The 24,513-nt window shown below is 38.1% G+C and overlaps 5 protein-coding genes across 7 annotated transcripts; all 5 read left to right on the top strand.

The window, feature by feature from the left end:
• The first annotated feature begins 1,422 nt into the window (after nt 1-1,422).
• On the top strand, nt 1,423-5,681 carry LOC103843415 (DNA ligase 1). The gene is made up of 15 exons (XM_009120143.3): nt 1,423-2,379; nt 2,662-2,778; nt 2,884-2,985; nt 3,072-3,188; nt 3,350-3,580; nt 3,668-3,762; nt 3,835-4,054; nt 4,157-4,269; nt 4,343-4,444; nt 4,521-4,582; nt 4,662-4,733; nt 4,817-4,890; nt 4,988-5,122; nt 5,231-5,308; nt 5,409-5,681. Exons 1-15 carry the CDS (start codon nt 1,555-1,557, stop codon nt 5,475-5,477), a joined length of 2,412 nt encoding a protein of 803 aa, XP_009118391.1. The 5' UTR covers nt 1,423-1,554; the 3' UTR covers nt 5,478-5,681.
• A 225-nt stretch (nt 5,682-5,906) lies between these two features.
• On the top strand, nt 5,907-12,398 carry LOC117128169 (high-affinity nitrate transporter 2.1-like). The gene has a single exon (XM_033279978.1). It carries the CDS (start codon nt 7,780-7,782, stop codon nt 8,545-8,547), a length of 768 nt encoding a protein of 255 aa, XP_033135869.1. The 5' UTR covers nt 5,907-7,779; the 3' UTR covers nt 8,548-12,398.
• Nucleotides 8,653-9,762, top strand: LOC103843528 (high-affinity nitrate transporter 2.1-like). The gene is made up of 2 exons (XM_033278567.1): nt 8,653-8,765; nt 9,120-9,762. The coding sequence occupies exons 1-2, from the start codon at nt 8,653-8,655 to the stop codon at nt 9,760-9,762; spliced, it is 756 nt and encodes a 251-aa protein (XP_033134458.1).
• A 251-nt stretch (nt 12,399-12,649) lies between the features above and the next one.
• On the top strand, nt 12,650-14,998 carry LOC103843416 (high-affinity nitrate transporter 2.1). Its single transcript, XM_009120146.3, has 3 exons — nt 12,650-13,765; nt 13,840-13,955; nt 14,152-14,998. Exons 1-3 carry the CDS (start codon nt 12,956-12,958, stop codon nt 14,813-14,815), a joined length of 1,590 nt encoding a protein of 529 aa, XP_009118394.1. The 5' UTR covers nt 12,650-12,955; the 3' UTR covers nt 14,816-14,998.
• Nucleotides 14,999-16,391: 1,393 nt separating this feature from the next.
• On the top strand, nt 16,392-24,377 carry LOC103843417 (helicase protein MOM1). Of its 3 annotated transcripts, none has more exons than XM_033279969.1 (15): nt 16,392-16,594; nt 16,788-17,697; nt 17,815-17,893; nt 18,008-18,247; nt 18,627-18,800; nt 19,077-19,959; nt 20,039-20,277; nt 20,802-20,906; nt 21,076-21,843; nt 21,956-22,720; nt 22,865-22,999; nt 23,106-23,208; nt 23,285-23,505; nt 23,592-23,808; nt 23,898-24,377. In XM_033279969.1, exons 2-15 carry the CDS (start codon nt 16,808-16,810, stop codon nt 24,116-24,118), a joined length of 5,040 nt encoding a protein of 1,679 aa, XP_033135860.1. In that variant the 5' UTR covers nt 16,392-16,594; nt 16,788-16,807; the 3' UTR covers nt 24,119-24,377. The 3 variants fall into 3 exon arrangements, with proteins under 3 accessions (XP_033135860.1, XP_018510363.2, XP_018510364.2); XM_018654847.2 differs by having other exon boundaries at nt 16,405-16,594; nt 16,786-17,697; nt 23,312-23,505; XM_018654848.2 differs by having other exon boundaries at nt 16,405-16,594; nt 16,786-17,697; nt 17,854-17,893.
• Nucleotides 24,378-24,513: the final 136 nt, after the last annotated feature.

The following is a 24,513-nucleotide window of genomic DNA, read 5'->3' on the forward strand; positions in this document are numbered from 1 at the left end:
GCTATCAAGTCTGTTTAAAAAATATAGTGGTTTGTTCTTGTACCAGAATCTTGGTTATGCAATTCAAAATCTATTATGTTGTTTTGTAACTTTTCTTCTTAAAACAGAGACAAAGAGTAATGAACAAAGACAATTATGAACTCTTATTGTCAGATTGTTTGTTTTTTTTTCTCTCGCTTCAATTTGATGACTGTAACTAATTATTTTAATTCACACAAAATTTTCATATTTTAAACGTATCACATTAAATATAAAAATCTTCAATAGATTATAATACCTAAATGTTCTTCTCGATAGACAATAATATCAGAAAGGCAAGTAGCACATCTCCTGCCACAATCACCGGCGGCAATCACTGAAAGTTCAAAAAAATCTTTTGTCTCATCAATACAAATCAACAAAATATACGAATAAATTCAGTAACATTGCATATTTGATACAAACCGGTTAACAACCTCAGCTCCACATAACATTCACATCATCTTCCACTCAGAAATTTGCAACGAGAAGAAAGGCGGATACAACTATTACGTGTAAGTTACTCAATCAGTGGATTTCCACATTTCAAGATCTCTCTCTTTCGCTGACTCATTTTCTAATTATTTCTTTCGTCAAAGGGTCGTTTTCCTCAACATGGTGGTCAAATCAAACCACAATGATCCTCCACCTGCTGGAGGTAAATCAAAATTACAACTTTACTGTGCGTTTATAGAATTCTCGAACACATACGAACCCAATCACCCCTCTTTGGAATCCAAGAAATCATTTGTCTAAAATTCGGACAGAACATCTTAACTATTAAGTGCAAAATTAAGGGTAGAGATAGTTTGATCTGGTAGGTTATACTTTGAAAGTAACACAACAAAACCTTAGTATTAAATTCTCGATCAATTTATCTGGTTTTTCGTTCATAAGTTTTTTTCAACGGGCATTTTTTCCATGTAATTCATAAAATTTCTAATTAGTTTATTAATGAAAGACCTAAACACACTTTTAAAAGATTATGTTCAAATTCAAAACACCATAATGCTAAACAATATCTCAATTACGAAGTTCTTTTACATATTTTTAATTTTCAACACGTTAATTTAATTTCCATTACTACAGAAAACCACTTTACACAACCAAAAATATCAACTCCCCTCTACTTTTACATCTCTATCGATTGACTTCCAACTATATTCGCATAAAAAAATGAACAATCAATCTTAAAAAACTTAGTGTCATATATTCATTCTTATAATTACTTTAAATCTATTTTAACAACAACCAGAAACAGCCACAACTATAATCATATACAAATTTTAACTTCATCCAATATCCGCGCGTAGCGCGGACACGATCCTAGTTGTTAATAAAAAGAGTTAATAAGTCAAAATATTCAAATTAATTTTGTATATATATACTCATCATCTACGTCCAAAGCAGAGGAGAAACTCTGCCGCCATATTTTTCTTTCTTCAAGATTGCAACACGTGTCCTCTCTGTAAATTCAAAAACCCTAATTTCAAAAAACTCTACCTTTCTCTCTCTCTCTCTCTCTCTCTCTCTCTGATGTTAGCGATTCGATCATCGAATCACTTCCGATGCATTTCTTCTCTCTGCACTAAAACTCGATTCTCCTCCGTATTAGTCTCTCTCAATCGCCAAGTTTCCCCCTTTCCCTCCTCCTCGCGCCTCCACCACAGAGCAATGTCTTCTTCTCGCCCCTCTGCATTCGACGCTCTCATGTCCAACGCTCGCGCTTCCGCCAAGAAGAAAACGACTCCCCAAGCTTCCAATTCATCTCCCTCCCCGAACAAAAGAAAAATCTCGAAAACCCAAGACGCCGATTCGCCAAAGGCGGAAGCTTTTTCCGATTCCCCCAAACCCAGATCAGATTCGCCGTCAATTGCGGAAGATTTGAAGAAGGGAGCGAAAACCCAAGACGCCGATTTGACAAAGGTGGAGGCTTTTTCCGATTCGGCTAAACCCAGATCGTCAATTGCGAAAAAGTCTAGGACTTTGAGTCAGACGGATAAAGTCGACGAATTGAAGAGTAGGATTGTGTTGCTGAAGAGGAAGCCTGGCGAATTCGATCCGGAGAGAGTGGCGTGTTGGGAGAAAGGGGAGAGAGTTCCGTTTTTGTTTGTGGCATTGGCGTTTGATTTGGTATCAGCTGAGAGTGGGAGGATTGTGATTACTGATATTTTGTGTAACATGTTGAGGACTGTTATTGCCACCACTCCTGATGATTTGGTCGCTGCTGTTTATCTTGCGGCGAATGAGATTGCTCCTGCTCATGAAGGGGTGGAGTTGGGGATTGGTGAAGGTTCTATTATTAAGGCCATCTCTGAAGCTTTTGGTAGAACTGAGGCGCAGGTTAAGAAGCTGAATACGGTATGTTGTTAGATCATTTTCAATGTTCAAGAAATTGATAGGCCGTGGTTAATAGAAGATTATTGTTTAGGCGAACATCTAGACCGCTAGACTGATTTTTTTTTTTTTTTAAATCGTTTAGTTTATACCCAATTTGGAGACTAGGAGCCGTCTAGACCGATTTTTAGAACACTGATAATTTTGGTTGGTTGCTTTTATAATTCCAGTGAGGTTGTCTGGTAGAATGTCTTTTGAACTGAGGCGCAGGTTAAGAAGTTTTGTAACTGATTGTAATTTGAGTAGGAACTGGGAGACTTGGGGCTTGTAGCAAAAGGAAGCCGTTCGTCTCAGACTATGATGTTCAAGCCAGAACCATTGACTGTTGTCAAGGTTTTCAATACTTTTCGACAAATTGCTAAGGTACTTAAAAGCCATTTTCTTATGGGCTATGGCTGACTTGAATGAGATTCAAGCAACTTTCTTTCGCCTGACTGAATGCATAAGAGATGAGTGGGATTATATCAGGAAAGTGGGAAAGATAGTACAGAAAAGAAGAAGGATCGGATGAAGGCACTTCTTGTGGCAGCTACAGACTGTGAACCTCTCTACTTAACTCGTTTACTTCAGGTATGCAGATCAACCGTCACAATCTTTTTTTTTTCTGCTCATTCCTTTGTATTCCTTACTAAGCCTCTGCTGAATTTTCCTTCCAGGCAAAATTGCGGTTAGGGTTCTCAAATCAGACTGTCTTAGCTGCCTTGGGACAAGCAGCTGTTTATAATGAAGAACACTCAAAGCCACCCCCAAAAACCAAGTCTCCTTTAGAGGAGGTTTGCTTTCTCTTTTTTTTTACTTGTGGCTTTGGCTCACTATGTAACATTCTTCTAGAGCCCTCATGGTTTACCTCTAATGACTATTCTGTTTTTATTAAAAATATCTTTTAATGTGTGTCATATTTACACTATGCATCCTTCTGCTCTGTGTTTTGTAGGCTGCGAAGATTGTTAAGCAAGTATTCACTGTGCTTCCTGTGTATGACATTATAGTTCCTGCTCTTCTAACTGGTGGTGTGTGGAATCTTCCTAAAACTTGTAACTTCACACTTGGTGTTCCTATTGGACCAATGCTTGCAAAACCAACAAAAGGTGTAGGCGAGATAATTAATAAATTCCAGGACACAGTTTTCACATGCGAATACAAATATGATGGAGAACGTGCACAGGTGAATATATAAAATGCTATTTCTAGAGCGGAGTTCATTTATATATTCCATTAAGGTTTGGCTTATCATTCAGTCGATTTGGTGCAGATACATTGTATGGAGGATGGTACATTCGAGATATATAGTCGAAATGCTGAAAGGAACACTGGAAAGTACCCTGATGTTGCTCTTGCGTTATCAAGGTAGACCTTCTTGTTGAATAACATTAAATAGAGCTAATCTTGAAAGTCAGTGAAATCTTCTTTATTATGCAGGTTAAAGAAGCCCTCTGTGAAATCTTTTATCCTGGATTGTGAGGTTGTTGCTTTCGATAGAGAGAAAAAGAAGATTCTTCCGTTTCAGATTCTGAGCACTCGAGCGCGTAAGAATGTGAACGTCAATGATATCAAAGTTGGCGTATGCATCTTTGCTTTTGACATGTTATATCTAAATGGACAGCAACTTATCCAGGAAAATCTTGATATTCGCCGAGAGGTGTGTGAGCCAGTAAATCATTTGTATTTCCTTTGGTTTCATGAAGTAAGTGTTGTGCAGATAATATTTGAGGAAGATCATTTGTGGTTAACCTTCTTGCAGAAGCTGTACGGATCATTTGAGGAAGATCCTGGATATTTCCAGTTTGCAACTGCTCTAACATCCAGCGATATCGATGAAATACAAAAGTTTCTTGACGCTTCTGTTGACATTGGGTATATATCTTAACACCTTCTTATCTCCTTGTTGGTTCATTTTGTCATCTGTATATGTTTTTTTTTTTGGCAGGTGTGAAGGGTTAATCATTAAAACAATGAATTCAGATGCGACATATGAGCCTGCAAAGCGATCGAATAATTGGTTAAAACTGAAGAAAGACTATATGGACAGGTAATATTCCTTTTCAAAAAAAAAAAATTGTTTAAAATTGATTCTGAATCGTTTACTGACCCCTAGAGTTATGCAGCATTGGGGATTCTGTGGATCTTGTACCAATTGCTGCTTTCCATGGACGTGGCAAACGCACAGGTTTAAAACCATTCAAACTATTTCGGCTGATACATTCACTCTTCAGGTTGTAAACAAATCTTCATTGCTTTCCTTCTAGGTGTCTTTGGTGCATTCTTACTAGCTTGCTATGATGCTGATAAGGAAGAGTTCCAGAGCATTTGTAAAATAGGTCAGTCTTGTGCACCTTTGCATCTCATTTCATTTAGTTTCTCAAATGTCTTATACCGTGATTTTACCGGTTTGGGATTCTAGGTACTGGATTTTCTGAAGCTGTGCTTGAAGAACGGTCTACGAGTCTTCGGTCCAGAGTGATTCCTACTCCTAAAGTATGATATTTATTTCTTCTCTCTTTCCCTTTTTTTTTTTTGAACTGTATGATCATGCTTGAGTTGTAGCTGATTGTGATGATTCAAATATATTCAGCAATACTACCGAGTTGGAGACAGTCTCAATCCAGATGTTTGGTTTGAGCCCACTGAGGTCTGGGAAGTGAAGGCAGCTGACTTGACAATTAGCCCTGTGCATCGTGCAGCCAATGGAATTGTGGATCCTGATAAGGTTTGAACATTATCTGACTTATTTTCTTCCTTTTCATTTTTTTTTTGGTTTGGATATATCTGATATGATATTGAATGAACTATATGATTTTTTGTTTCATGAAAAAAGGGAATTTCTCTACGTTTTCCTCGTTTACTCCGTGTACGGGAAGACAAGAAGCCAGAGGAAGCAACATCATCTGAACAGGTGAAGTCGTATCATAACCACTAGAATGGCAAGATCAGGCTGGTTTGAAGTTCGTTTCCTTTTTTTTTCTTAATTTTCTGTTTACTATGTCTGTTTTCAGATTGCTGATATGTACCAAGCTCAAAAACACAACCATCCAAGCAATGAAGGCAAAGGTGAAGATGATTGAACAATTGTAATCTGGTTATGGAGCTTATTGTACGCACAATGTGTGTTTGAGTTTTCTACCTTAACTGCTAATGAAAACAAAACAGTTTTTAGAATAAGTTAATTCGAGGTCTGGAATATGTAGGTTTACAGTAACAGGATGGTTGGCATGGTATGTTAAGAAAATCAAATAATCTTTTCTTAATTAAAAAAAATCACATATACGTATGTTGTCATTATGACGTTTTCTTTATGACATCACCATGGCTGAAAAGAAAGAAGATAAAAAAAAAACATGTAGTTAGTTACGTTATAACAAACAAATGGATCGAAATGGTAACTTTGACATGTATATAACTTAGCGTGTTGTGCTATTTAAACAATCAGTATAATAATAATCAGATCATTCCAAGATTCTGAAGTCTGCCCCGGCCTTTCCAGACTTTAATATTGTTTTTCTGACTCGTGTATTTATATTTAGTAAATCGAATATATTGATTATGTATATAATAAGAGTGAAGAATATAATGATGATATCATCAATAAGTGGACTTCTCAAATTGAACAGCGAATTTTTGTCCTTTCTCAAACTCCAACAGGCCTCAACAGAGGGAACATCGGACTTGTCAGCAAGAATGATTCATACATGTACCACGACTATTGTTCGGCAAGCATGGTGGACATACAGCTATGCATGTGTGTACATCTACACATAATTTTTTTTGACCAGAGTACTATATACGCATATCTACCTATCAATTGGCCAGAGTAGATTTGATATCCTTTATGTATTAAATCAAAAACCTATTTTCAATTATGTAATTGATACAAAACGTGATTATGAATTATTTTGTTCTATATAAGGCCTTATAATAGTTAAATATTACGTCACATATTTTATGATTTTTGTTTAATGCCTTGTTTATCATTTTTCTTTGAAACCATTTTAAGAATCTAAGCTTATGTACAAGCGAAACTAAGAATATCACACCACCCAATTTTTTTTGTTTTATCTTTATAAGACTTTTACTACAATCGTTGATATAATTTGTTTCATGCATTTATATTATAAAGTTGCGAGTAAATTAATTAACCACCAACTTATTATTTCAACTTTTAATTCCTGCAAAGCACAAAACATGTCAAGTTTTTACTATTTAATATTAAAATATATATTCAAAAACTCAGATTAAAAACTAAATTAGCCCATAACAAACTAAGGCATGATTGGTAACCATTGTAAAAACAATAAGAACAGATAGAAAATAAATAAGTATGAATAAAAATTTATTAATAATGAGGAATGATGAATCCTTATCAAAATTAATGAAGAATTGATTTATTCTATGATTTTCTACAAACAAAGGAATAAAAAAGAATGAAAAGTAAACCATATTTCTTATGAATGGTAAAAATTTAAGGAATATTAAAGAACATAGTGTTACTCTTCGTTCTCTTGGTCACCAGTCGTACAAAATGAAAACATTGAAATACATAAGCAATATAAGCGTTTAAGAAAGAAAATATATAAAAGTAAATAAAATTCAAAGAGAGGAGGTGAAAAATTATTTTTGAACAAATAACACGATTCAAAGAGACGAGATTATATTAACGTTTAAGAAAGAAAAAAAATATAAAAGTAAATATAATTTAACGTCGGCGTCCTGGAGCTTGTATAGTTGTATTGGAGATTCTTGCATCCACATGTCCTTCCAATTGGGGTAAACAAAGATTTATATTCGATCCTATATTATACTTTTATAGTATGTGGGGGCAATCCAAAATTTTAACAAAATAAATTATCAAAAATTATATTTATTCGTACACTTGATTATTATGAGAAAACATATCTAAGTAACCTGGGTTCTAAAATAAAACTATCTTCATAACAATTTTTTATCATCTTTTGAAATTTGATTTGTGTATTCATCATATTTAACTTTATTTTAACTTAGGAAATATTTGTATACAAATTGAGATTTAATGAATTGATTGATCATATTTTTTACAAAATAGAACATCAAATTAAATAAATGAAATTTGGCAACAGCTTGGACATGCAGAAGGATTCCACTTCCACATGTACATGACGACCGAATAGCATTGTAGGCAACCTTTGGAATAAGCCCGACGCGTGCGGCGAAGATGGAATCCTCCAAACAATACTATTAAATCGTTAGTTAACGTTTTAGAATCTCCAAAGAATGTATTCTTTTTGACTTTGTCAACACTACCGAACTCTATATAAACCCTAACGTGATCAATAAACTTGAATCAAGTCTCAAACTTGTAAAGTAAAAGAACTTCATATATCTTTTATTTTAATGGGTGATTCTACCGGTGATACCGGAAGCTCCATGCACGGAGTATCCACCGACAAGACGGGCAAGTACGATCTCCCCGTGGACTTGGAGGATAGGGCAACAGTTTTCAAGCTCTTCTCCTTCGCTAAACCTCACATGAGAACGTTCCACCTCTCGTGGATCTCTTTCTCCACATGTTTTGTCTCGACCTTCGCTGCTGCACCACTTGTCCCCATCATCCGGGAGAACCTGAACCTGACCAAACAAGACGTAGGAAACGCCGGAGTTGCCTCAGTCTCTGGGAGTATATTCTCTAGGCTGGTGATGGGAGCAGTGTGTGATCTTCTTGGTCCCCGTTACGGATGTGCATTTCTTGTGATGCTTTCCGCACCAACGGTGTTCTCAATGAGCTTCGTTAGTGGAGCCGCGGGGTTCATAACTGTGAGGTTCATGATAGGGTTCTGCCTAGCCACGTTTGTGTCGTGTCAATACTGGATGAGCACTATGTTCACCAGTAAGATCATCGGTCTGGTGAACGGGACAGCAGCCGGGTGGGGAAACATGGGAGGTGGGATAACGCAGTTGCTCATGCCGGTTGTCTATGAGATCATAAGGCGTTGTGGTGCAACAGCGTTCACAGCCTGGAGAATCGCCTTCTTTGTCCCCGGTTGGTTGCACATTATCATGGGAATCTTGGTGCTCACGCTAGGTCAAGATCTCCCAGGTGGGAACCGAAAGGCCGTGGAGAAAAAGGGAAAAGTTGTCCAAGACAAACTTGGGAAGGTTTAACACTATCTATATGAATATGTTCTCTCCAAAATTTAATCTGCATATTGACTAGTAGCTAGATGGATCAATTGTCTAACTCATGATTTCGTAATACTGGTGTAGATTATGTGGTGTGCCGTTAGTAACTACAGGACTTGGATATTCGTTCTTCTCTATGGATACTCTATGGGAGTCGAGTTGAGCACTGATAATGTTATCGCCGAGTACTTCTTTGACAGGTATGTTGTCCATATGGATTGGAAACAGAAGAAAGCACTTTTGGTATAGTAAAAAATAAGAACAATAACAGTAAACATGCATATACATTCTTAATTGTTGAGGAATAACTTGGAATGATTTTATTCTACTAATTCTATAAATAAATACATTTTAACTTAAATATAGTAATATATTCATATTATCAGTTCCAAAGTAATTTCAAAAATAAATAAAAATAACATTTTTAAACATATTTCTACGATTTTGATTAAAAATGAATATAATAAATATATTCTATTTGTGATCAATTTCATTCATCTTATTTCATTCTCTGATTCCATTCATTTTATTTCATGGTTACAATTTATGTTCAGGTTCCACTTGAAGCTTCACACAGCTGGGATCATAGCAGCATCTTTCGGAATGGCCAACTTCTTTGCTCGTCCAGCAGGAGGCTATGCATCTGACATTGCAGCCAAGTACTTCGGGATGAGAGGGCGGTTGTGGGCGTTGTGGATCATTCAGACGGCCGGTGGTCTCTTCTGTGTGTGGCTCGGCCTCGCCAACACCCTCGTCACTGCTATTGTAGCTATGATCCTTTTCTCTTTAGGTGCACAAGCCGCTTGCGGGGCTACCTTTGCAATCGTTCCCTTTGTCTCCCGGCGATCCCTAGGCATTATCTCGGGTCTAACCGGGGCTGGAGGGAACTTTGGATCAGGACTCACACAGCTCATTTTTTTCTCTACCTCACAATTCACAACTGAACAAGGGCTAACGTGGATGGGAGTGATGATAGTTGCTTGCACGCTGCCTGTGATGTTAATCCACTTTCCTCAATGGGGAAGCATGTTCCGTCCTCCTTCCACGGATCCCGTGAAAGGTACGGCGGAGTACTATTATGTTTCCGAGTGGAATGAGGAGGAGAAGCAGAAGAACATGCATCAAGGCAGCGTTGCGTTTGCCATAAACGCCAAGTCTGAGGATGGCCGCAACGCCCCTTCAACCATCACTGTTTGATCAATCAATGATTTCATTTGTGTGTAATGGAACAAACTGAGGGAAAATAAACACACATTGTTTTCAAATGCTTTTATTGTGTTTTTGTTTTTTTTTTTCTTGAATTTCTTTTGTTTGTTTGTACTGAGCGTTTTTTAGTTAAAACTTAAAAGCTCATATTCATTGAAGTGTGCCCATGAGTTGAGAAATCACGAAAGTGTTTGCTTCTTTTTAATCATCTGATAAAAAACGATTAAAATCATGTTTTCAAGAAAAGAGATACGGTGATTGGTTGTGTCTATGATGAGTTTATTAGTAGGTCGAGCGAGTTTCTATGTTCATTCCACTCGGAAACATAATAGTACTCCAAGCGTTTGGTATTAACGTTTGGCATTAACGTTTCGCAAATGAACACAACTTGGCATTAACGTTTCGCAATGTGATCTTCTAGTATCTCCAAGTAATCATGCAGGGAAGTCCACATATCTTGCCGCAAAAGTTATATGGACGTTTAAAAAAATTAGGTTTGAATTTGTTATATATGTATGTAGTCAAATACATGAACGTAATGACGTTTCTTGTCCTTACGTTCCTTTTTTACACCGCGCTGTCATTACATTAAACGAATAAAACATTAGATTGAAATGGTAACTTCGACTTATGTATAACTTAGCCTAATAAACCAACCAATTTAATAACCAAACTATATATATAACTCCAAGATTCTTAATCGGCCCCGGCGTTTCCAGACTTTAAATGTTATTTTTGACTCTTATTTTTCAACTGATGATTTATATTATATAATCAAACTGAAAGTAACTCACACACCTTACTATATGTATATAGCAGTGATGGCGTCATCAATACGTTGACTTCTCAAATTTGGAAAGCGAAACTTTGGCTTTTCTCAAACCTCAACAAGCCTCGAGACAGGAAGCATTGGACACGTCACAAGGATTGGCTTATACAAGTACCACGACTATGGTACGGCAAGTCGGCAACTATATATGATGGACGATATCCTATATATACATGCAGCTCCTATTATATATATATATATATATATATATATACATTCAGAAGAGTACAAGTACTTATAATAAAAATTTAGTTAAAATCACAATGATGAATATATATACGCAATTCTACCTATCAATTTGCCAGAGGCAATCTGAAATCATCTACGTATTAAATCAGAAACCTATTTTATGTAAATATTATTCAAAATTCTGGTTATAACTTTTTTCGAAGGTCTGTATAGTAGTTAAATTATGCGTATTTATGAGGTTTAGTCGTATTATTTATTAAATTACGTTAATTTAACTGGTTAACATATTGTTCAAATGTGATTAATTCTATGTTTAGTCTGATGGTGGACATGTAAAACTGCTAATGCCAAATTGCCAATCAAATAGGATACATATATGTATGTGGTGGTATATATATGGTTGGGCACTTGGGCTCTAACTATACCATACATATCCAATTTTTGCAGTATTATACTACCATACGGAAGATATATAATAAGTTTGTTGAAGTTACAAAGCGATCGTTTGGAATTTTAAGAGACAACTAATAAGCAGCTAAGGCCACAATAAACTCAACCGTCCGAGAAAACAGCAATTAGTCTATTCACTAAATCACAATTATTCGTATCCTTGATACTTATACGCTATAGAGAATTACTTTGATGCCCCTAAGAAATTATCAAGATTATAGTCTAACAGAATAATATAGAACTACAATGACATCACTTTCGAATGATTATAAATGTTAATTTAACGAGTAACATGATGCCAATGATCGAGCTGGCTAGTTGGCAAGGGTTATTGGCGAAAAAACAGAATAGCTGATTTATAGATAATTACTATTTGATCAGGATGCATGAAAGCGAGGTCGAAGCCTTTTGAAATATTTATGAATAAGTGAGGCTTTTCCCGTATAATGCCTGCACGCGAGTGAGATCCTATATCTGAAAAAGCAACCCCTTGCACTCGTTCCAATCGAAAAAGAATGAAAATTTAAGGTTAAAAGCAAAACTGAAACAAAGTAGTCAACGAGACAAGTGAATAATTTTTTTTGGGGTGGAAACGTGTGTGGAACCACTGGCGTAGAAAGTCTTCAAATTCACTATGCGTATTAAAGTGTTACGATTCAAGAACTGTGATAATCGAAAACGTATAAATTCTCCACTAATGTGAGACCAAAATACCAAAGACCACATAACATATATTCTCTCAAATTCATAGCAAGTGTTGTTTTAAAAGCTTTTACGTAGATGGAAAAACATTTAAAAATTATCATACATTTTATTAATAAATCGTTTTTTAAAAAAAAGGTATTCTTTCTGTTCCATAATATAAGATGTTTTGCTTGAATACACAACAATTAAGAAATTTACTTTTTTAGAGTAAATAATAATACATTAAAATATTATTGGTTAACCAATTTTAAATTAAAGTATCTTAAATCTATCAAAACATTGTATATTTTGAAACATCAAAATATTTCTAAAACATCTTATAGATTATGGAACGGAGGGAGTAGTATATTATCTCTAAAAAAAGGTGAAAAGAAAAGTATGATATAATTAATTTTAAACATTGCCTTACAAAAAAAAAAGCTCTACAGCTATATTTATTTATTATAAAATGAAATTAAAGAATATATCACACGGAAAAAATTCCATGCTAGCTAGATCAAGCCAACAATGCAAATTATCTGATAGATTTATTCGCTAATGGAGAGACCAAAGCTAGATCTATCGGCGTCTTATAATTTCGACCCCAACTATATTCTTGAATTTTACGTTTCTACGTCACATATATTAGGCTGTGAAGTTGTGATAATTAGTAATGTCTGTATTTTTGGTATTTGTCAAATTCTTTTTGATATTTAAAAACTAAAAAACAGAGACCTATGAACTAGGAGAATATAGAAGGGTAGAGTTGTCACTTGAGAATATAGGCAACCTTTGGGATAAGCGAGAGAGTAGGAAGATGCAAATAGATTCCTCCAAATAATACTTAAAAATGTTGTCGTCAAAAAAAAAATAATAATTAGGGTAACCGTTGAGAATCTCCAAAGAATGCATTTTTCAAATAGTCAACGCTAGGAATACTATATAAGCCCTCGTGTGATCTCCAGACATCAATCAAAACAAAAACTTGAATCATATCACATTCTTGTGAAAGAACTAAAACATTTTGCATCAATGGGTGATTCTACTGGCGAGCCGGGAAGCTCCATGCATGGAGTGACCGGTAGAGAACAAACATTTGCCTTCTCGGTGGCTTCACCGATTGTCCCAACCGACAAGACAGCAAAGTTCGACTTGCCGGTGGACTCGGAGCATAAGGCAACGGTTTTCAAGCTCTTCTCCTTCGCCAAACCTCACATGAGAACGTTCCATCTCTCGTGGATCTCTTTCTCCACATGTTTTGTCTCGACGTTCGCGGCTGCACCACTTGTCCCCATCATCAGGGAGAATCTCAACCTCACAAAACAAGACATCGGTAACGCTGGAGTTGCGTCCGTATCGGGGAGTATCTTCTCTAGGCTCGTGATGGGAGCAGTGTGTGATCTTCTAGGTCCACGTTACGGCTGTGCCTTCCTTGTTATGCTTTCCGCACCAACGGTGTTCTCAATGAGCTTCGTGAGTGGAGCCGGAGGGTTCATAACGGTGAGGTTCATGATTGGGTTCTGCCTAGCGACGTTTGTGTCTTGTCAGTATTGGATGAGTACTATGTTCAATAGTCAGATCATCGGTCTGGTGAACGGTACAGCCGCCGGGTGGGGAAACATGGGCGGTGGTGTAACGCAGTTGCTCATGCCTATTGTTTATGAAATCATTAGGCGTTGTGGTGCGACAGCGTTCACGGCCTGGAGGCTTGCCTTCTTCGTCCCTGGTTGGTTGCACATCATCATGGGAGTCTTGGTTCTCAATCTAGGTCAAGATCTGCCAGATGGTAACCGAAGTGCCTTGGAGAAAAAGGGAGAAGTTGCCAAAGACAAATTTGGAAAGGTAACTATTACATATATCACACATGAATATGCCATCCTAAAGTATTAACTCTTGATTTTGTAAAAATGGTGTAGATTATGTGGTATGCCGTCACAAACTACAGGACTTGGATCTTTGTTCTTCTCTATGGATACTCCATGGGAGTTGAGCTGAGCACTGACAATGTTATCGCCGAGTACTTCTTTGACAGGTTTGTTTTTGATCTCGATTAAAGCTAAAAGAAAAGACTACATATATTTAAATGATGAAGAAAAATATATGTTTATATATCATTAGTCCTCTAAATGATGAAGAAAAATATATGTTTGGTAATTGTTTTAAGCTTCATAAATTTAAGAACCGGTCCTGAGAGTAAGTAGTAAAACATATGTTTATGGTTTGTTCAGGTTCCACTTGAAGCTTCACACAGCTGGAATCATAGCAGCATGTTTCGGAATGGCCAACTTCTTTGCTCGTCCAGCAGGAGGCTATGCATCTGACCTTGCAGCCAAATACTTCGGGATGAGAGGGAGGTTATGGGCGTTGTGGATCATTCAGACAGCAGGTGGCCTCTTCTGCGTGTGGCTCGGCCGTGCCAACACCCTCGTTACTGCCGTTGTAGCTATGGTCCTCTTCTCTTTAGGAGCACAAGCCGCTTGTGGAGCTACCTTTGCTATCGTGCCTTTTGTCTCCCGGAGAGCCCTAGGCATCATCTCGGGTCTAACCGGGGCTGGAGGAAACTTTGGGTCAGGACTCACACAGCTTATCTTCTTCTCCACCTCACGCTTCACAACTGAACAAGGGCTAACGTGGATGGGAGTTATGATAGTTGCTTGCACGTTGCCTGTGACTTTGTGTCACTTTCCTCAGTGGGGAAGTATGTTCTTGCCTCCTTCCACAGATCCAGTTAAAGGTACGGAGGAGCACTATTATGCTTCGGAGTGGAACGAGCAGGAGAAGCAGAAGAACTTGCATCAAGGAAGCCTCAGGTTTGCCGAGAACGCCAAGTCCGAGGGTGGCCCTCGTAGCCGCTCTGCTACGCCGCCTCAGAATACACCCAACAATGCTTGATCATTCCAAGATTATAATCCATAATTTTACTTATGTGAAATGGAAACAAACAATGGAAAAATAAGTATCTATTTCTTTCTTCATATTGTGTTTGTCTTTCTTGAATTTGTTTTGTATGTTTGCACCGAGCCTTTTTTGATTAAAAGCTCTTTTTGATTGAAGTGTATCGCTCTTTAAGGTTAAGACTCGTAACAGCTAGTTAATCTGAATTTCTCAAAAGTTTGTGAAACTACAAGAGTTTATAATTTTTGATATGTAACTTTATGAGTACTAATCAATATTGCTGACGTGCCTATGTCCAACAAGTTTGGATGTGAGAAACAAAGAGAAAATCATTGTCGAAATATGAAACTGAAAAGTCAACTATATTGACGAGCTCAGCACCATCAAGTAATTATATATTTGTTACTTGTAACGTGTATCTGTATTATTATTTTTTCTTCTTCATATAGATGAAAATACAACTCAAACAAACTATTCAGACATTGTTTAATTAGCGCTTGGGTTTTGAAATTGTGATAATGGCTTCAATAACCTGCATCATGGTCTGGACTTATCAAATCCTGACAATAAACAATAATTCAGATATTTGATGATGACGTAACATTAGACTTTTCGTATCATCATGTTCCCATTTCAGATATCGACGTCTTCGCTGACTCTCAAATATACAAAACTACTACCGCTAAACTATTTTGGTCTAAACCATCCAACTATCCAAATGCTAGTTAACGTTATAAATTATAACGTACGTTCTAGTTTGATGCGACATGTATGCCCAGTTTTTTAAGATACGTTAGGAATAATAGGCGTTTTCTATAGCTAGCAAACCATCATACATTTTGCACGTGGACGTTTACATATGGTGGATAACAAGCGCGTTCGCTAATATTGCTTCTGTTCATGTAAACTGCGCTAATTCTCCCATTAATAAATAAAGACACATTACAAGGCTTTTATTAATCTTTAATTCTCCACATATACACTAAAATGATGGTTTCATCAGTTTCTATTCTTCAGTCCATTGTTTTTACGTGTATTTATTCATCGTCAACGAAAATAATGGTAATGATAACTTGATAAGTAACGTTGCTTGATGTTCAAAAAAAAAAAAGAAAAAAAAAGAAAAGTAACGTTTCGTAAACAATAATGGTGATCACAAAAGAATGATTTGTCTTGCATTATTATTAAAAACGATTGGGCCAACAAGAAACCCAATATGAATTTGTAAACAAAAAGCCCAATAAGGCCCACGTTGTTTCAGCAGCAGATCAGTTTCACCCGAGAGTTTATTGTCGAAAGATCTCTAGAGGTTTCTTGGGAATGATGCTGGATGCTTCACTGTGGAGAGAAGTTTTATTCAATTTTTCTCATAAGGGGTTTTACCTTAAATTCATAACTTTTAAATAGAAGCTTGTATTAAAAGAGAAGTTACAATACTAAAGTAGTATCATTTTGTAAAAAAAAAAAGAATGTATAAATCCGAAACGCAAGGGAAGACAAAAAACATCCCGGCGGTGGTAAAAATTTATTTCGATAACGGTTATAAATTTGAATGAATATTAAAGAGGAGAGTTTAATTACCGCGGGATAGTCAATTGTCACAATCACAATTCACAAATCACTGCGGCTTGAAAGCGATCCAGACGCGCGCGTGTGTGTGTGTGTGTGTGTCCACCGTGAAAGTTGCGCAGAGCTCGGAGAAGCGATTTCGCCGGCGATTTCTACCGGAGATCTTCAAAATTCTGCTCGTTCCTTCCTCTTCTCTCGTGCGTGCAGGTACGCTTTCGTTTCTAGGTCTTCTGCTGGGAATGTTAATCGGTAAATTGAAGGTCTCGATCGAACGATTTTAGGGCTTTTTAGAGATTCGCATCCACTCTCTCTCTCTTTGGTGAGATGAGATGATTATATAGGCGTCTGCTGCATGTGCAATACACTGATTAGATTTGAACTCTTTTTTTTTTCTGTGAAGTGTGATTTGTTTTAGATGAGATGAAGAAAGAGGAGAAGAATGGTTCAACGGGGAGGACTATTTGCACTAGGTCTGTAGCTGTAGCTTCTTCTGCCTCAGCAGAGAAAGAGAAAGATAATTCTGGTTTGAGTTTGAGGAGGTCAGCCCGGGGAGCATCGTCTACTTCTAGTACCAGCAAGTCGGAGAAGCGGAATCCCTCACCTGTTTCAGTTTCGAAAAAGTCTGGTAAAATGGAGAAGAAACACAAAGCAAGTCCTTTGAGAAGGTCTAATAAGGGAAAGAAGCCTGGCAGGAGTGCTGACACTTCTTCATCAACGGAAATTAAGGAGAGCGAGGACAACGTAGAGGATTTGACTGGGGTGGTGGTGAAGAAGTATGAGCCTAAAATGACTGGCCGGAGTTTCAGGGCGTTGTATAGAGGGCATCTCAGGAATGAAGCTAAGGCTTCTTCGAATGATGAAGAGTTAGTAGTGGTTGGTTGTTCTCGCCGAGTTCCTGCAGGAAATGAGGATGCTAGAGACGATAGCAGTTCCCCACGTGTGATTTTAGAATCTAAAGGGGTCCTAGTTGGCGGAACTTGTACACACAAGAGCCCTGATTTTGCTGTGAAACTAGCTAGGGATACAGAGAATATGGTGCTTGATTCATCCCCCGTGGTTGGGGATGACAGTGTTGTAGGTTCACCATCTGAGAATCCAGAAACGCAGAAGCTTCGTGTCAGTGCAACTAGATTAGAAACCGACACAGATTTGCCTCTGAAAAGAAAAAGGGACACTGTAGGAGTGGTGATGGATGCATGTGCAAATACAGATGACCGCACTATGAGTACTGATGGGGTTATTCCATCTCCATCCGGAAGCACAAACAACAATCAATCTGAAAGTCGGGACACATGTCAAAAAGCGAAAAAGTAAGAATTCTTGATCTCTCGTCTCTTTTTGAAACTATCTGGCAATTGCTTTTTATAGATGAATGCTGAACCGATGTGTTCTAGATTGTAATTTTAAATTTACAACAAATTTTGAAGGGTCGGCGATGATTTTGCTAATCTCTGTGTTTCCTCCAGCATTGCTCAGCCAGTTCAAGAACCTGATCAGTTGGCACAGGTTGGTTTCTTCTTGCTTTACTTTTGACACCTGTTTAATATTGGCCTGTCAAATTTACTTATCCTTTTACTTCTAAACTGCAAATTATGTTCTGCATTGCATTATGATATGAAGGTATCTGGACCCGCTTCAAGCAGAGACTATGGGGAGGACAGGCAGAATATGCAACAAGATAAATCACATGACCGAAAGTTGTCATCGATGTATCCAGAGTATTGGGTTCCAGTGCAGCTATCAGATGTACAGATAGAGCAATACTGTCGGACTCTCTTCTCCAACTCTTCATCTCTTTCTTCGCTGTCGAGGACTGATCCTGTTGGAGCTCTTGAACAAACTCTCAGTTCTGTAAGAAAAGTAAGTTTATTTGTTTTATTCTTCAATGCGCTTGTGCCTTAAATTCCCAGTTAACGATGACAATAAGATAAAAGAAAGAAATATATGACCAGATAAACTGTTCACTTAAAAAGAAAAGTATTACGTGCCATGCTCCTAAGAGGTTGTCACGGAGTTGCTATGCCTTTCTATTTGTATGTTTGTTAGGAAAAGCTCTGGTCTATTTGATTTCCGCTGTTCCGTAACACATAGAATTTGAAGTGCAAATAAGACAGTTTAGGATTAGCTTAGATATCTGACTATTATACATGAGCATCACGTTTTCTCAAAGCCTCTTTCTGCATGTTAATGTGTGGAGATATTAAATACCTTTTCCGTGTGTTTGCAATTTTGTTGACAGATTTGTGACCACCCATATATTATGGATGCGTCTTTCAAACAACTGCTCACCAAGAATCTGGAGGTTCATAAAATCGAGGATGTCGAAATCAAAGCTAGCGGAAAGCTTCACCTGCTTGATGCAATGCTTACTCAGATAAAATCAAAGGGTTTAAAAGCAGTTATCTTCTACCAGGTGCATTTCCATTACTTATCAATGAGGATACTTCTTTGTTTGTCACAAATACGCCGCTTACTGCATTTTTAATACGTAAATATATAGTATCCTGGCACTATGAGAATTGATGAAGTATGTTTTTGAGTATGTGATCGTGAATTGTAAAGTAGCCTTCAGTAATCAGTTGGCACTATGAGAAATGATGAACTGAAATGTTTCTTCTCCTCTTCTTTTATTGATATATATGTGCCCCCTCATGTTTGTTTGAAGAACTTTTTATATTTTGTTCAACAGGCAACACAAAGCGGTGAGGGGCTTATGCTTGCTAATATTCTCGACGATTTCGTGAGCCAAAGATTTGGTCAGAACTCGTATGAGCATGGGGACTCTCACTCAAAGAAGAACGCTATTAACAATTTCAACAAGGAGAGTGAATGTTTTATCCTGCTTCTGGAAACACGTGCCTGCAGTCAAAGCATTAAACTCCTGCGTGCTGAGGCTTTGATTCTTTTTGGAAGTAGCTGGAATTCATCACATGATGTTAAGCTCTTGGAGAAGATCAAGATTGAGTCATATTCTGAAAAAACTAAATTATTCCGGTTGTACTCAACATGTACAGTTGAAGAAAAAGCCCTGATTCTGGCTAGGCAAAAGAAGTCTCTGGATAACCTAAACCGTCCTCTGACACATGCGCTGCTCATGTGGGGGGCTTCATGTTTATTTGATAAGCTGGATCACTTACACGGCAGTCAAACCCCAGATTCAGGAGTTCCATTAGAACAGTCTATTAGGGGCGACGTGATTCGTGAATTCTCGTCCATACTCTCTTCCAGTGTTGGAGAAGGAAATGTAGGCAAGCTGTGCCTACTTTTAGAAGCCAAGCATGCCCAGGGAACTTACAGCACTGAGTCTAATCTGTTTGGTGAAAAATATGTCGAGCTGTCAGATGAAGTTAGTCCAAATATATTTTGGACAAAGCTGTTGGGTGGAAAAAACCCTATGTGGACATACTATTCAGATACTTCTCAAAGGAGTAGAAAAAGAGTACGACATCTTCAGGGCTCTGAAGAGACTGCCAAACTTGACGATGGGAAAAGTACAAAGAAGAAAAAGAAGGCTTCAGATGATGTCACAGTTGTTTACGATGAAAGAAAAGCCTCTGGGAACGATCACATGGGTAAAATATTTCACTTCCTGCTTTAACTCTTAGTGTTTATTGAATTTTGAATTTACTTTGCTTACTATCTATTCTTCAGGGGATTATGAGTCACCAAAAGTCACAACGCTCCTGTCATCTAATGCTTCTGGTACTAACGATGCATTAGATGGAAAAGATGCTATTGGCTTGTATTCTGTGGGCGGTCATATATCTGGAATCCCAGAGGATATGTTAGCTGCCATTGATTGTAGACAAACTCCCGCCGAATCACAGAAGACTCTCCATGCTGTTTTAAAGCCGCAGATGTCAAAACTTTGCCAGATTTTGCATCTTTCAGTAAGTGGCTTTTTCGCTTGCGCAACTCATTTTAGCTTTTTTGCATATGTAGATGGTAACTGGAATTGTCACCTCATTCCATGTTATGGCCAAATGGATTTTTTTATTGTTCAACTATATTGTTTCCGTCATATCTGGCTCCGTTGCTTATGTTCTGTTAAAAATGGAGGAACTTCTGCACAAAACAGTAGGTAGTTATTTTCCCCATGTCCTTCATAGCTAAGAAAGACTCGTCTCCTTGCATGCTCCGTTCATAAGAGATATTGATATGATTCTTGGCCTCAGTACCTGGCGGATCAAAAGTGTATATGTTTGCTGGTGTTATAGAAACTGATATATTGACTGGTGCTATAAGTTTTGTGTATACAGTAACTGTTATTTTGTATCGTCATATATTGGCTAATAGATGTGTCTACTGCCGTGTCCTTACTCCTTACCCTACTGAATACTTCTGTGATTGTCTCTGTGCACCATTTTTCAAACTTACACTATCTGCTAATTGATTATATCATTTTGTTTTTCAGGAAAATTTGGCACGCATGGTTGAAAAAGTTCTTGAATATATTATTGACAACCACCGTGTCTGCAAAGAGCCAGCTACAACATTGCAGGCCTTCCAGATAGCTGTGGTATGATAGCATTCACTTCCATAGTTAATGCATTTTTCTTCTTCATCATCTGTGGCATCACTGCTTTTGTGGGAATGTTTTAACTTTCCAGTCATAGGATAGAAACTTCCTTTGATTGTTGCATAATTTATGAATATTGCTGAATACGTTCTTAATAATGCACTTTCAGATTTGGATTGCAGTCTCTTTCGTTAAGCAGAAGTTCAACCGTGAAGAATCTCTGGCCCGCGCAAAATCGGAATTAGGTTTCAGTTGCTCTAGAGAAGAGGTGGATTATATATATTCTTTTCTGTACTGCATGAAGAGTCTATTCGTGGGGCGGCGCACACAAGGTTTCCAAGAAAAGGGTGAAGAATGCATGGCTGAGAAGAGAGGTAGCCATTATAGCTCAGTAACCAAGGATGTTGAAAAGACTATTAGCGACATCAAAAAGAAATGCAGTAAGAGCCTGCATAAGCTTGTACAAACCCTCGAGGAAGAAAAGATAGACCTGATGAATAGGAATGCTGTCAAGAAGCAGGAACTTCAGAATTGTAAAAAGGTGGAAGCATCATTTATTCGTGTCACCTATTCAGGTATAAATACTCAGAGCTTACATGATGCTCTCCAACGGCTGGAATGTACTTTTGAAAGAAAGTTTGATGATCTCAAAGGAGAGTTGGATAAATGCCTTGAAAGTTTAGAGCAAATAAACGAGGCTGGAAAGAAGAAGTTGGCTGAGGATGAAGCCTGTTGGATTAGTCGGATAGAGAAATGGGCACGAGCTGAATTAAGAAATGGTGCTCCCAATCAAGCATGGTCCAATGCGGACAACAGTTTGGACCAGCAGAATGAAGAAGCTTGTTCTCTTGACAAGGAGATTCCTGACGAGTTAGCTTTGCCTCTGCCACACCCTGCGTCTTTGGTAAAGACTAGTGGCTCTGCTGAATCTGATCAGGTTAATTCATTTGATTATAATGCTTTATTCTTGTTTTCCTGTAAAACAGTTAGTGCCAAATCTATGCCGATCAAATGCCCTTTTGTCTTAATAAATTGACTTTTCTGGACAGGTGGATCACGAGAAACCTGATTCAGCAGAAAACATTCAGGGGAAAAAGACTGAAACAGCAGTTGAGCCTCAGCCAGCTGGATCTCCTATGCCTTCTTCACCGGGCGAAAAGCAACATGACCTAGCAGCAAACGTTCAGGGCCAAAACATTGAATCATCAATTGAGGTTCAGCCAGTTGAATCTTCCATGTCTTCTTCACCAGCTGGACAGCACTCTGACCCAGCAGTAGACATTCAGGGAAAAACTATAGAAGCGATAATGGAGCTTCAGCCAGCTGAATCTCCTGTGCCTTCTTCACTGGCTGGACAGCAATCTGACCCAGCAGTAAACATTCAGGGAAAAGATATTGAAGCGATAATGGAGCTTCAGCCAGCTGAATCTCCTGTGCCTTCTTCACCGGCTGGACAACAAACTGACCCAGCAGTAAACATTGAAACCGTAATTGAGCCTCAGCCAGCTGAATCTTCCATGCCTTCTTCACCAGCTGGACAGATTCAGGGAAAAGATATTGAAGCGATAATGGAGCTTCAGCCAGCTGAATCTCCTGTGCCTTCTTCACCGGCTGGACAGCAAACTGACCCAGCAGTAAACATTGAAACCGTAATTGAGCCTCAGCCAGCTGAATCTTCTATGCCTTCTTCACCGGGAGGAAAGCAACCTGACCCAGCAGAAAATATTCAGGGCAAAAATATTGAAGAAACAGTTGAGTCTCAGCCAGCAGGATCAGAAACATTAGAGACTGGTGGTTTTGCTGCATCAGAGCAGGTCCGTCTTGAAGACTCTTTATCTTTTGCAGTTTTATTGTTATCTAGCTGTTGTAATGTTCATTCTGAGTTTCCCATTGGAAGAGCAACGAAGTGTGGTTATTGATTAGGTCTCATATCTGTTTAAATTTGACTCTCTGGACAGGTTGATCAAGTTGCATGTCCTTCGCCATCTTCGCCTGCTGGAAATCAACCTGATTCAGGCGCAAATATTGAGAGCCAAAGTATCAGCACATCAGCTGAGCCCCACATCGCTGGTCCAGGCCCAGTATTAGATCAGGTACTTATTGTCGCAACTTAAGACTTTCTCTTTTGTTGTCTAAAAGTATTACAACTTTGTAATGTCTTCGTTCTGGATTTGACTGCATGAAATAATTAACGCTCAGGATGCATGCTCTCTGCCATCTCCATCGGTTGGAACTCAGGGTGATATAGCAGCAAACACTAAGGGCCAAAATACTACAACAGTGTCAAATGCAGTAGAAACTGGTTGGTCACTACCCTTGTGCATGTCAGTATAAGTTTGCCAAACAGCTAACACAATCTGATAATGGTCTTTGCTCAGATAACGTTGCACCCCTTGTCCATGAAGGTGTTGTGGAGTCGTCATTAGGTGTAACAGCTCCTGTTCCATCACTTCTTAACAATGCTACGGCTACTACGGGACAGAGTCCCATTCAACCTGTTCCCCAAATACCTTTCCCTGTGTTCAGTGACCCGTTTCAGCATGAACTGGAGAAGCTGCGAAGACAATCAGAGATCACAAAGAAGACCTGTGAAGAAATGGTTAGTCGTTGTCAATACCCCCAGTTACCTCTAGTTTTAGTTCCTTTTTCTCAATATTCGCCGACTCTTAAATTGTCTATGAGCAGAAAGCAGTCTCGAAAGCTAAATTCGAGAAGAAGATAGCTGAATTACAAGAAGAGTATCAGAGAAAGTTTCATGAGGTACAAGCTGTACATGCAGCCAGAAATACGAAGTTACAGGCGAGGAAGAATCTTGTTATAAAGAACAAGCTGTTGTCGAGTGCGTTCTTGTCTAAATGTACGAGCAGAATCTCCTCTCATTCCTCAGCAGCAACTCCAATGGGCAAGTGTTAGAATAATAGAAGCATAATTGTTTTTTAAATAAGGTTATGAAATCATAATAACACTTTTTTTTTCTTTTTTCTTCTCCAGTTAGAATCCAGCAGCTAGCACAGAGAGCAACACAAGTAAGCGCACTGAGGAATCATACTGCTTCGGCTCCGTACTGCACAATGCCTCAACCAAGACAACCTCTCATCTCCAACCCTTTACCATATTCAAATGCGTTTACTCAGCAGCAAGAACAACCACAGAACTTGGGGAGTGGATTGCAGAGGAGCAATGATGTGGTCTGTCTCTCTGATGACGAGTGATCTAATCTTCTTATGTTTAGCGTTTAATAGTTTGGTTTAGAGTTGTATAAAAAAGTTAAGTTACCTATAAGTACTAAACTAGTCGGTTAATTAATGATTGGGGCCATCATCAAAACAACTTCTTACCCTGTCTCTGGAAATGAAGCTTATTTAGTGGGTGTGAGGGTAGATAGAGATACAGTATCCCTCCTTTTAGTTTTAAAGCTCTAATCAGATATGTCTATTCTAGCTTTTATAAATATATTTTCTTATCTCATCTTATGATGTTATGTTATTGATTAGATGCATATATGCAATACACATCTCTTGGAAGACATTTCCAGATTTGATCTTTCTATTGTCTTTTGGGCCAAATATTTGATCCTTCTCACTGTCTGAAGAGCTTTCTTTGGAGA

The sequence above is a fragment of the Brassica rapa genome, chromosome A09, assembly GCF_000309985.2.
Source record: "Brassica rapa cultivar Chiifu-401-42 chromosome A09, CAAS_Brap_v3.01, whole genome shotgun sequence".
Lineage (NCBI taxonomy): Eukaryota > Viridiplantae > Streptophyta > Magnoliopsida > Brassicales > Brassicaceae > Brassica > Brassica rapa.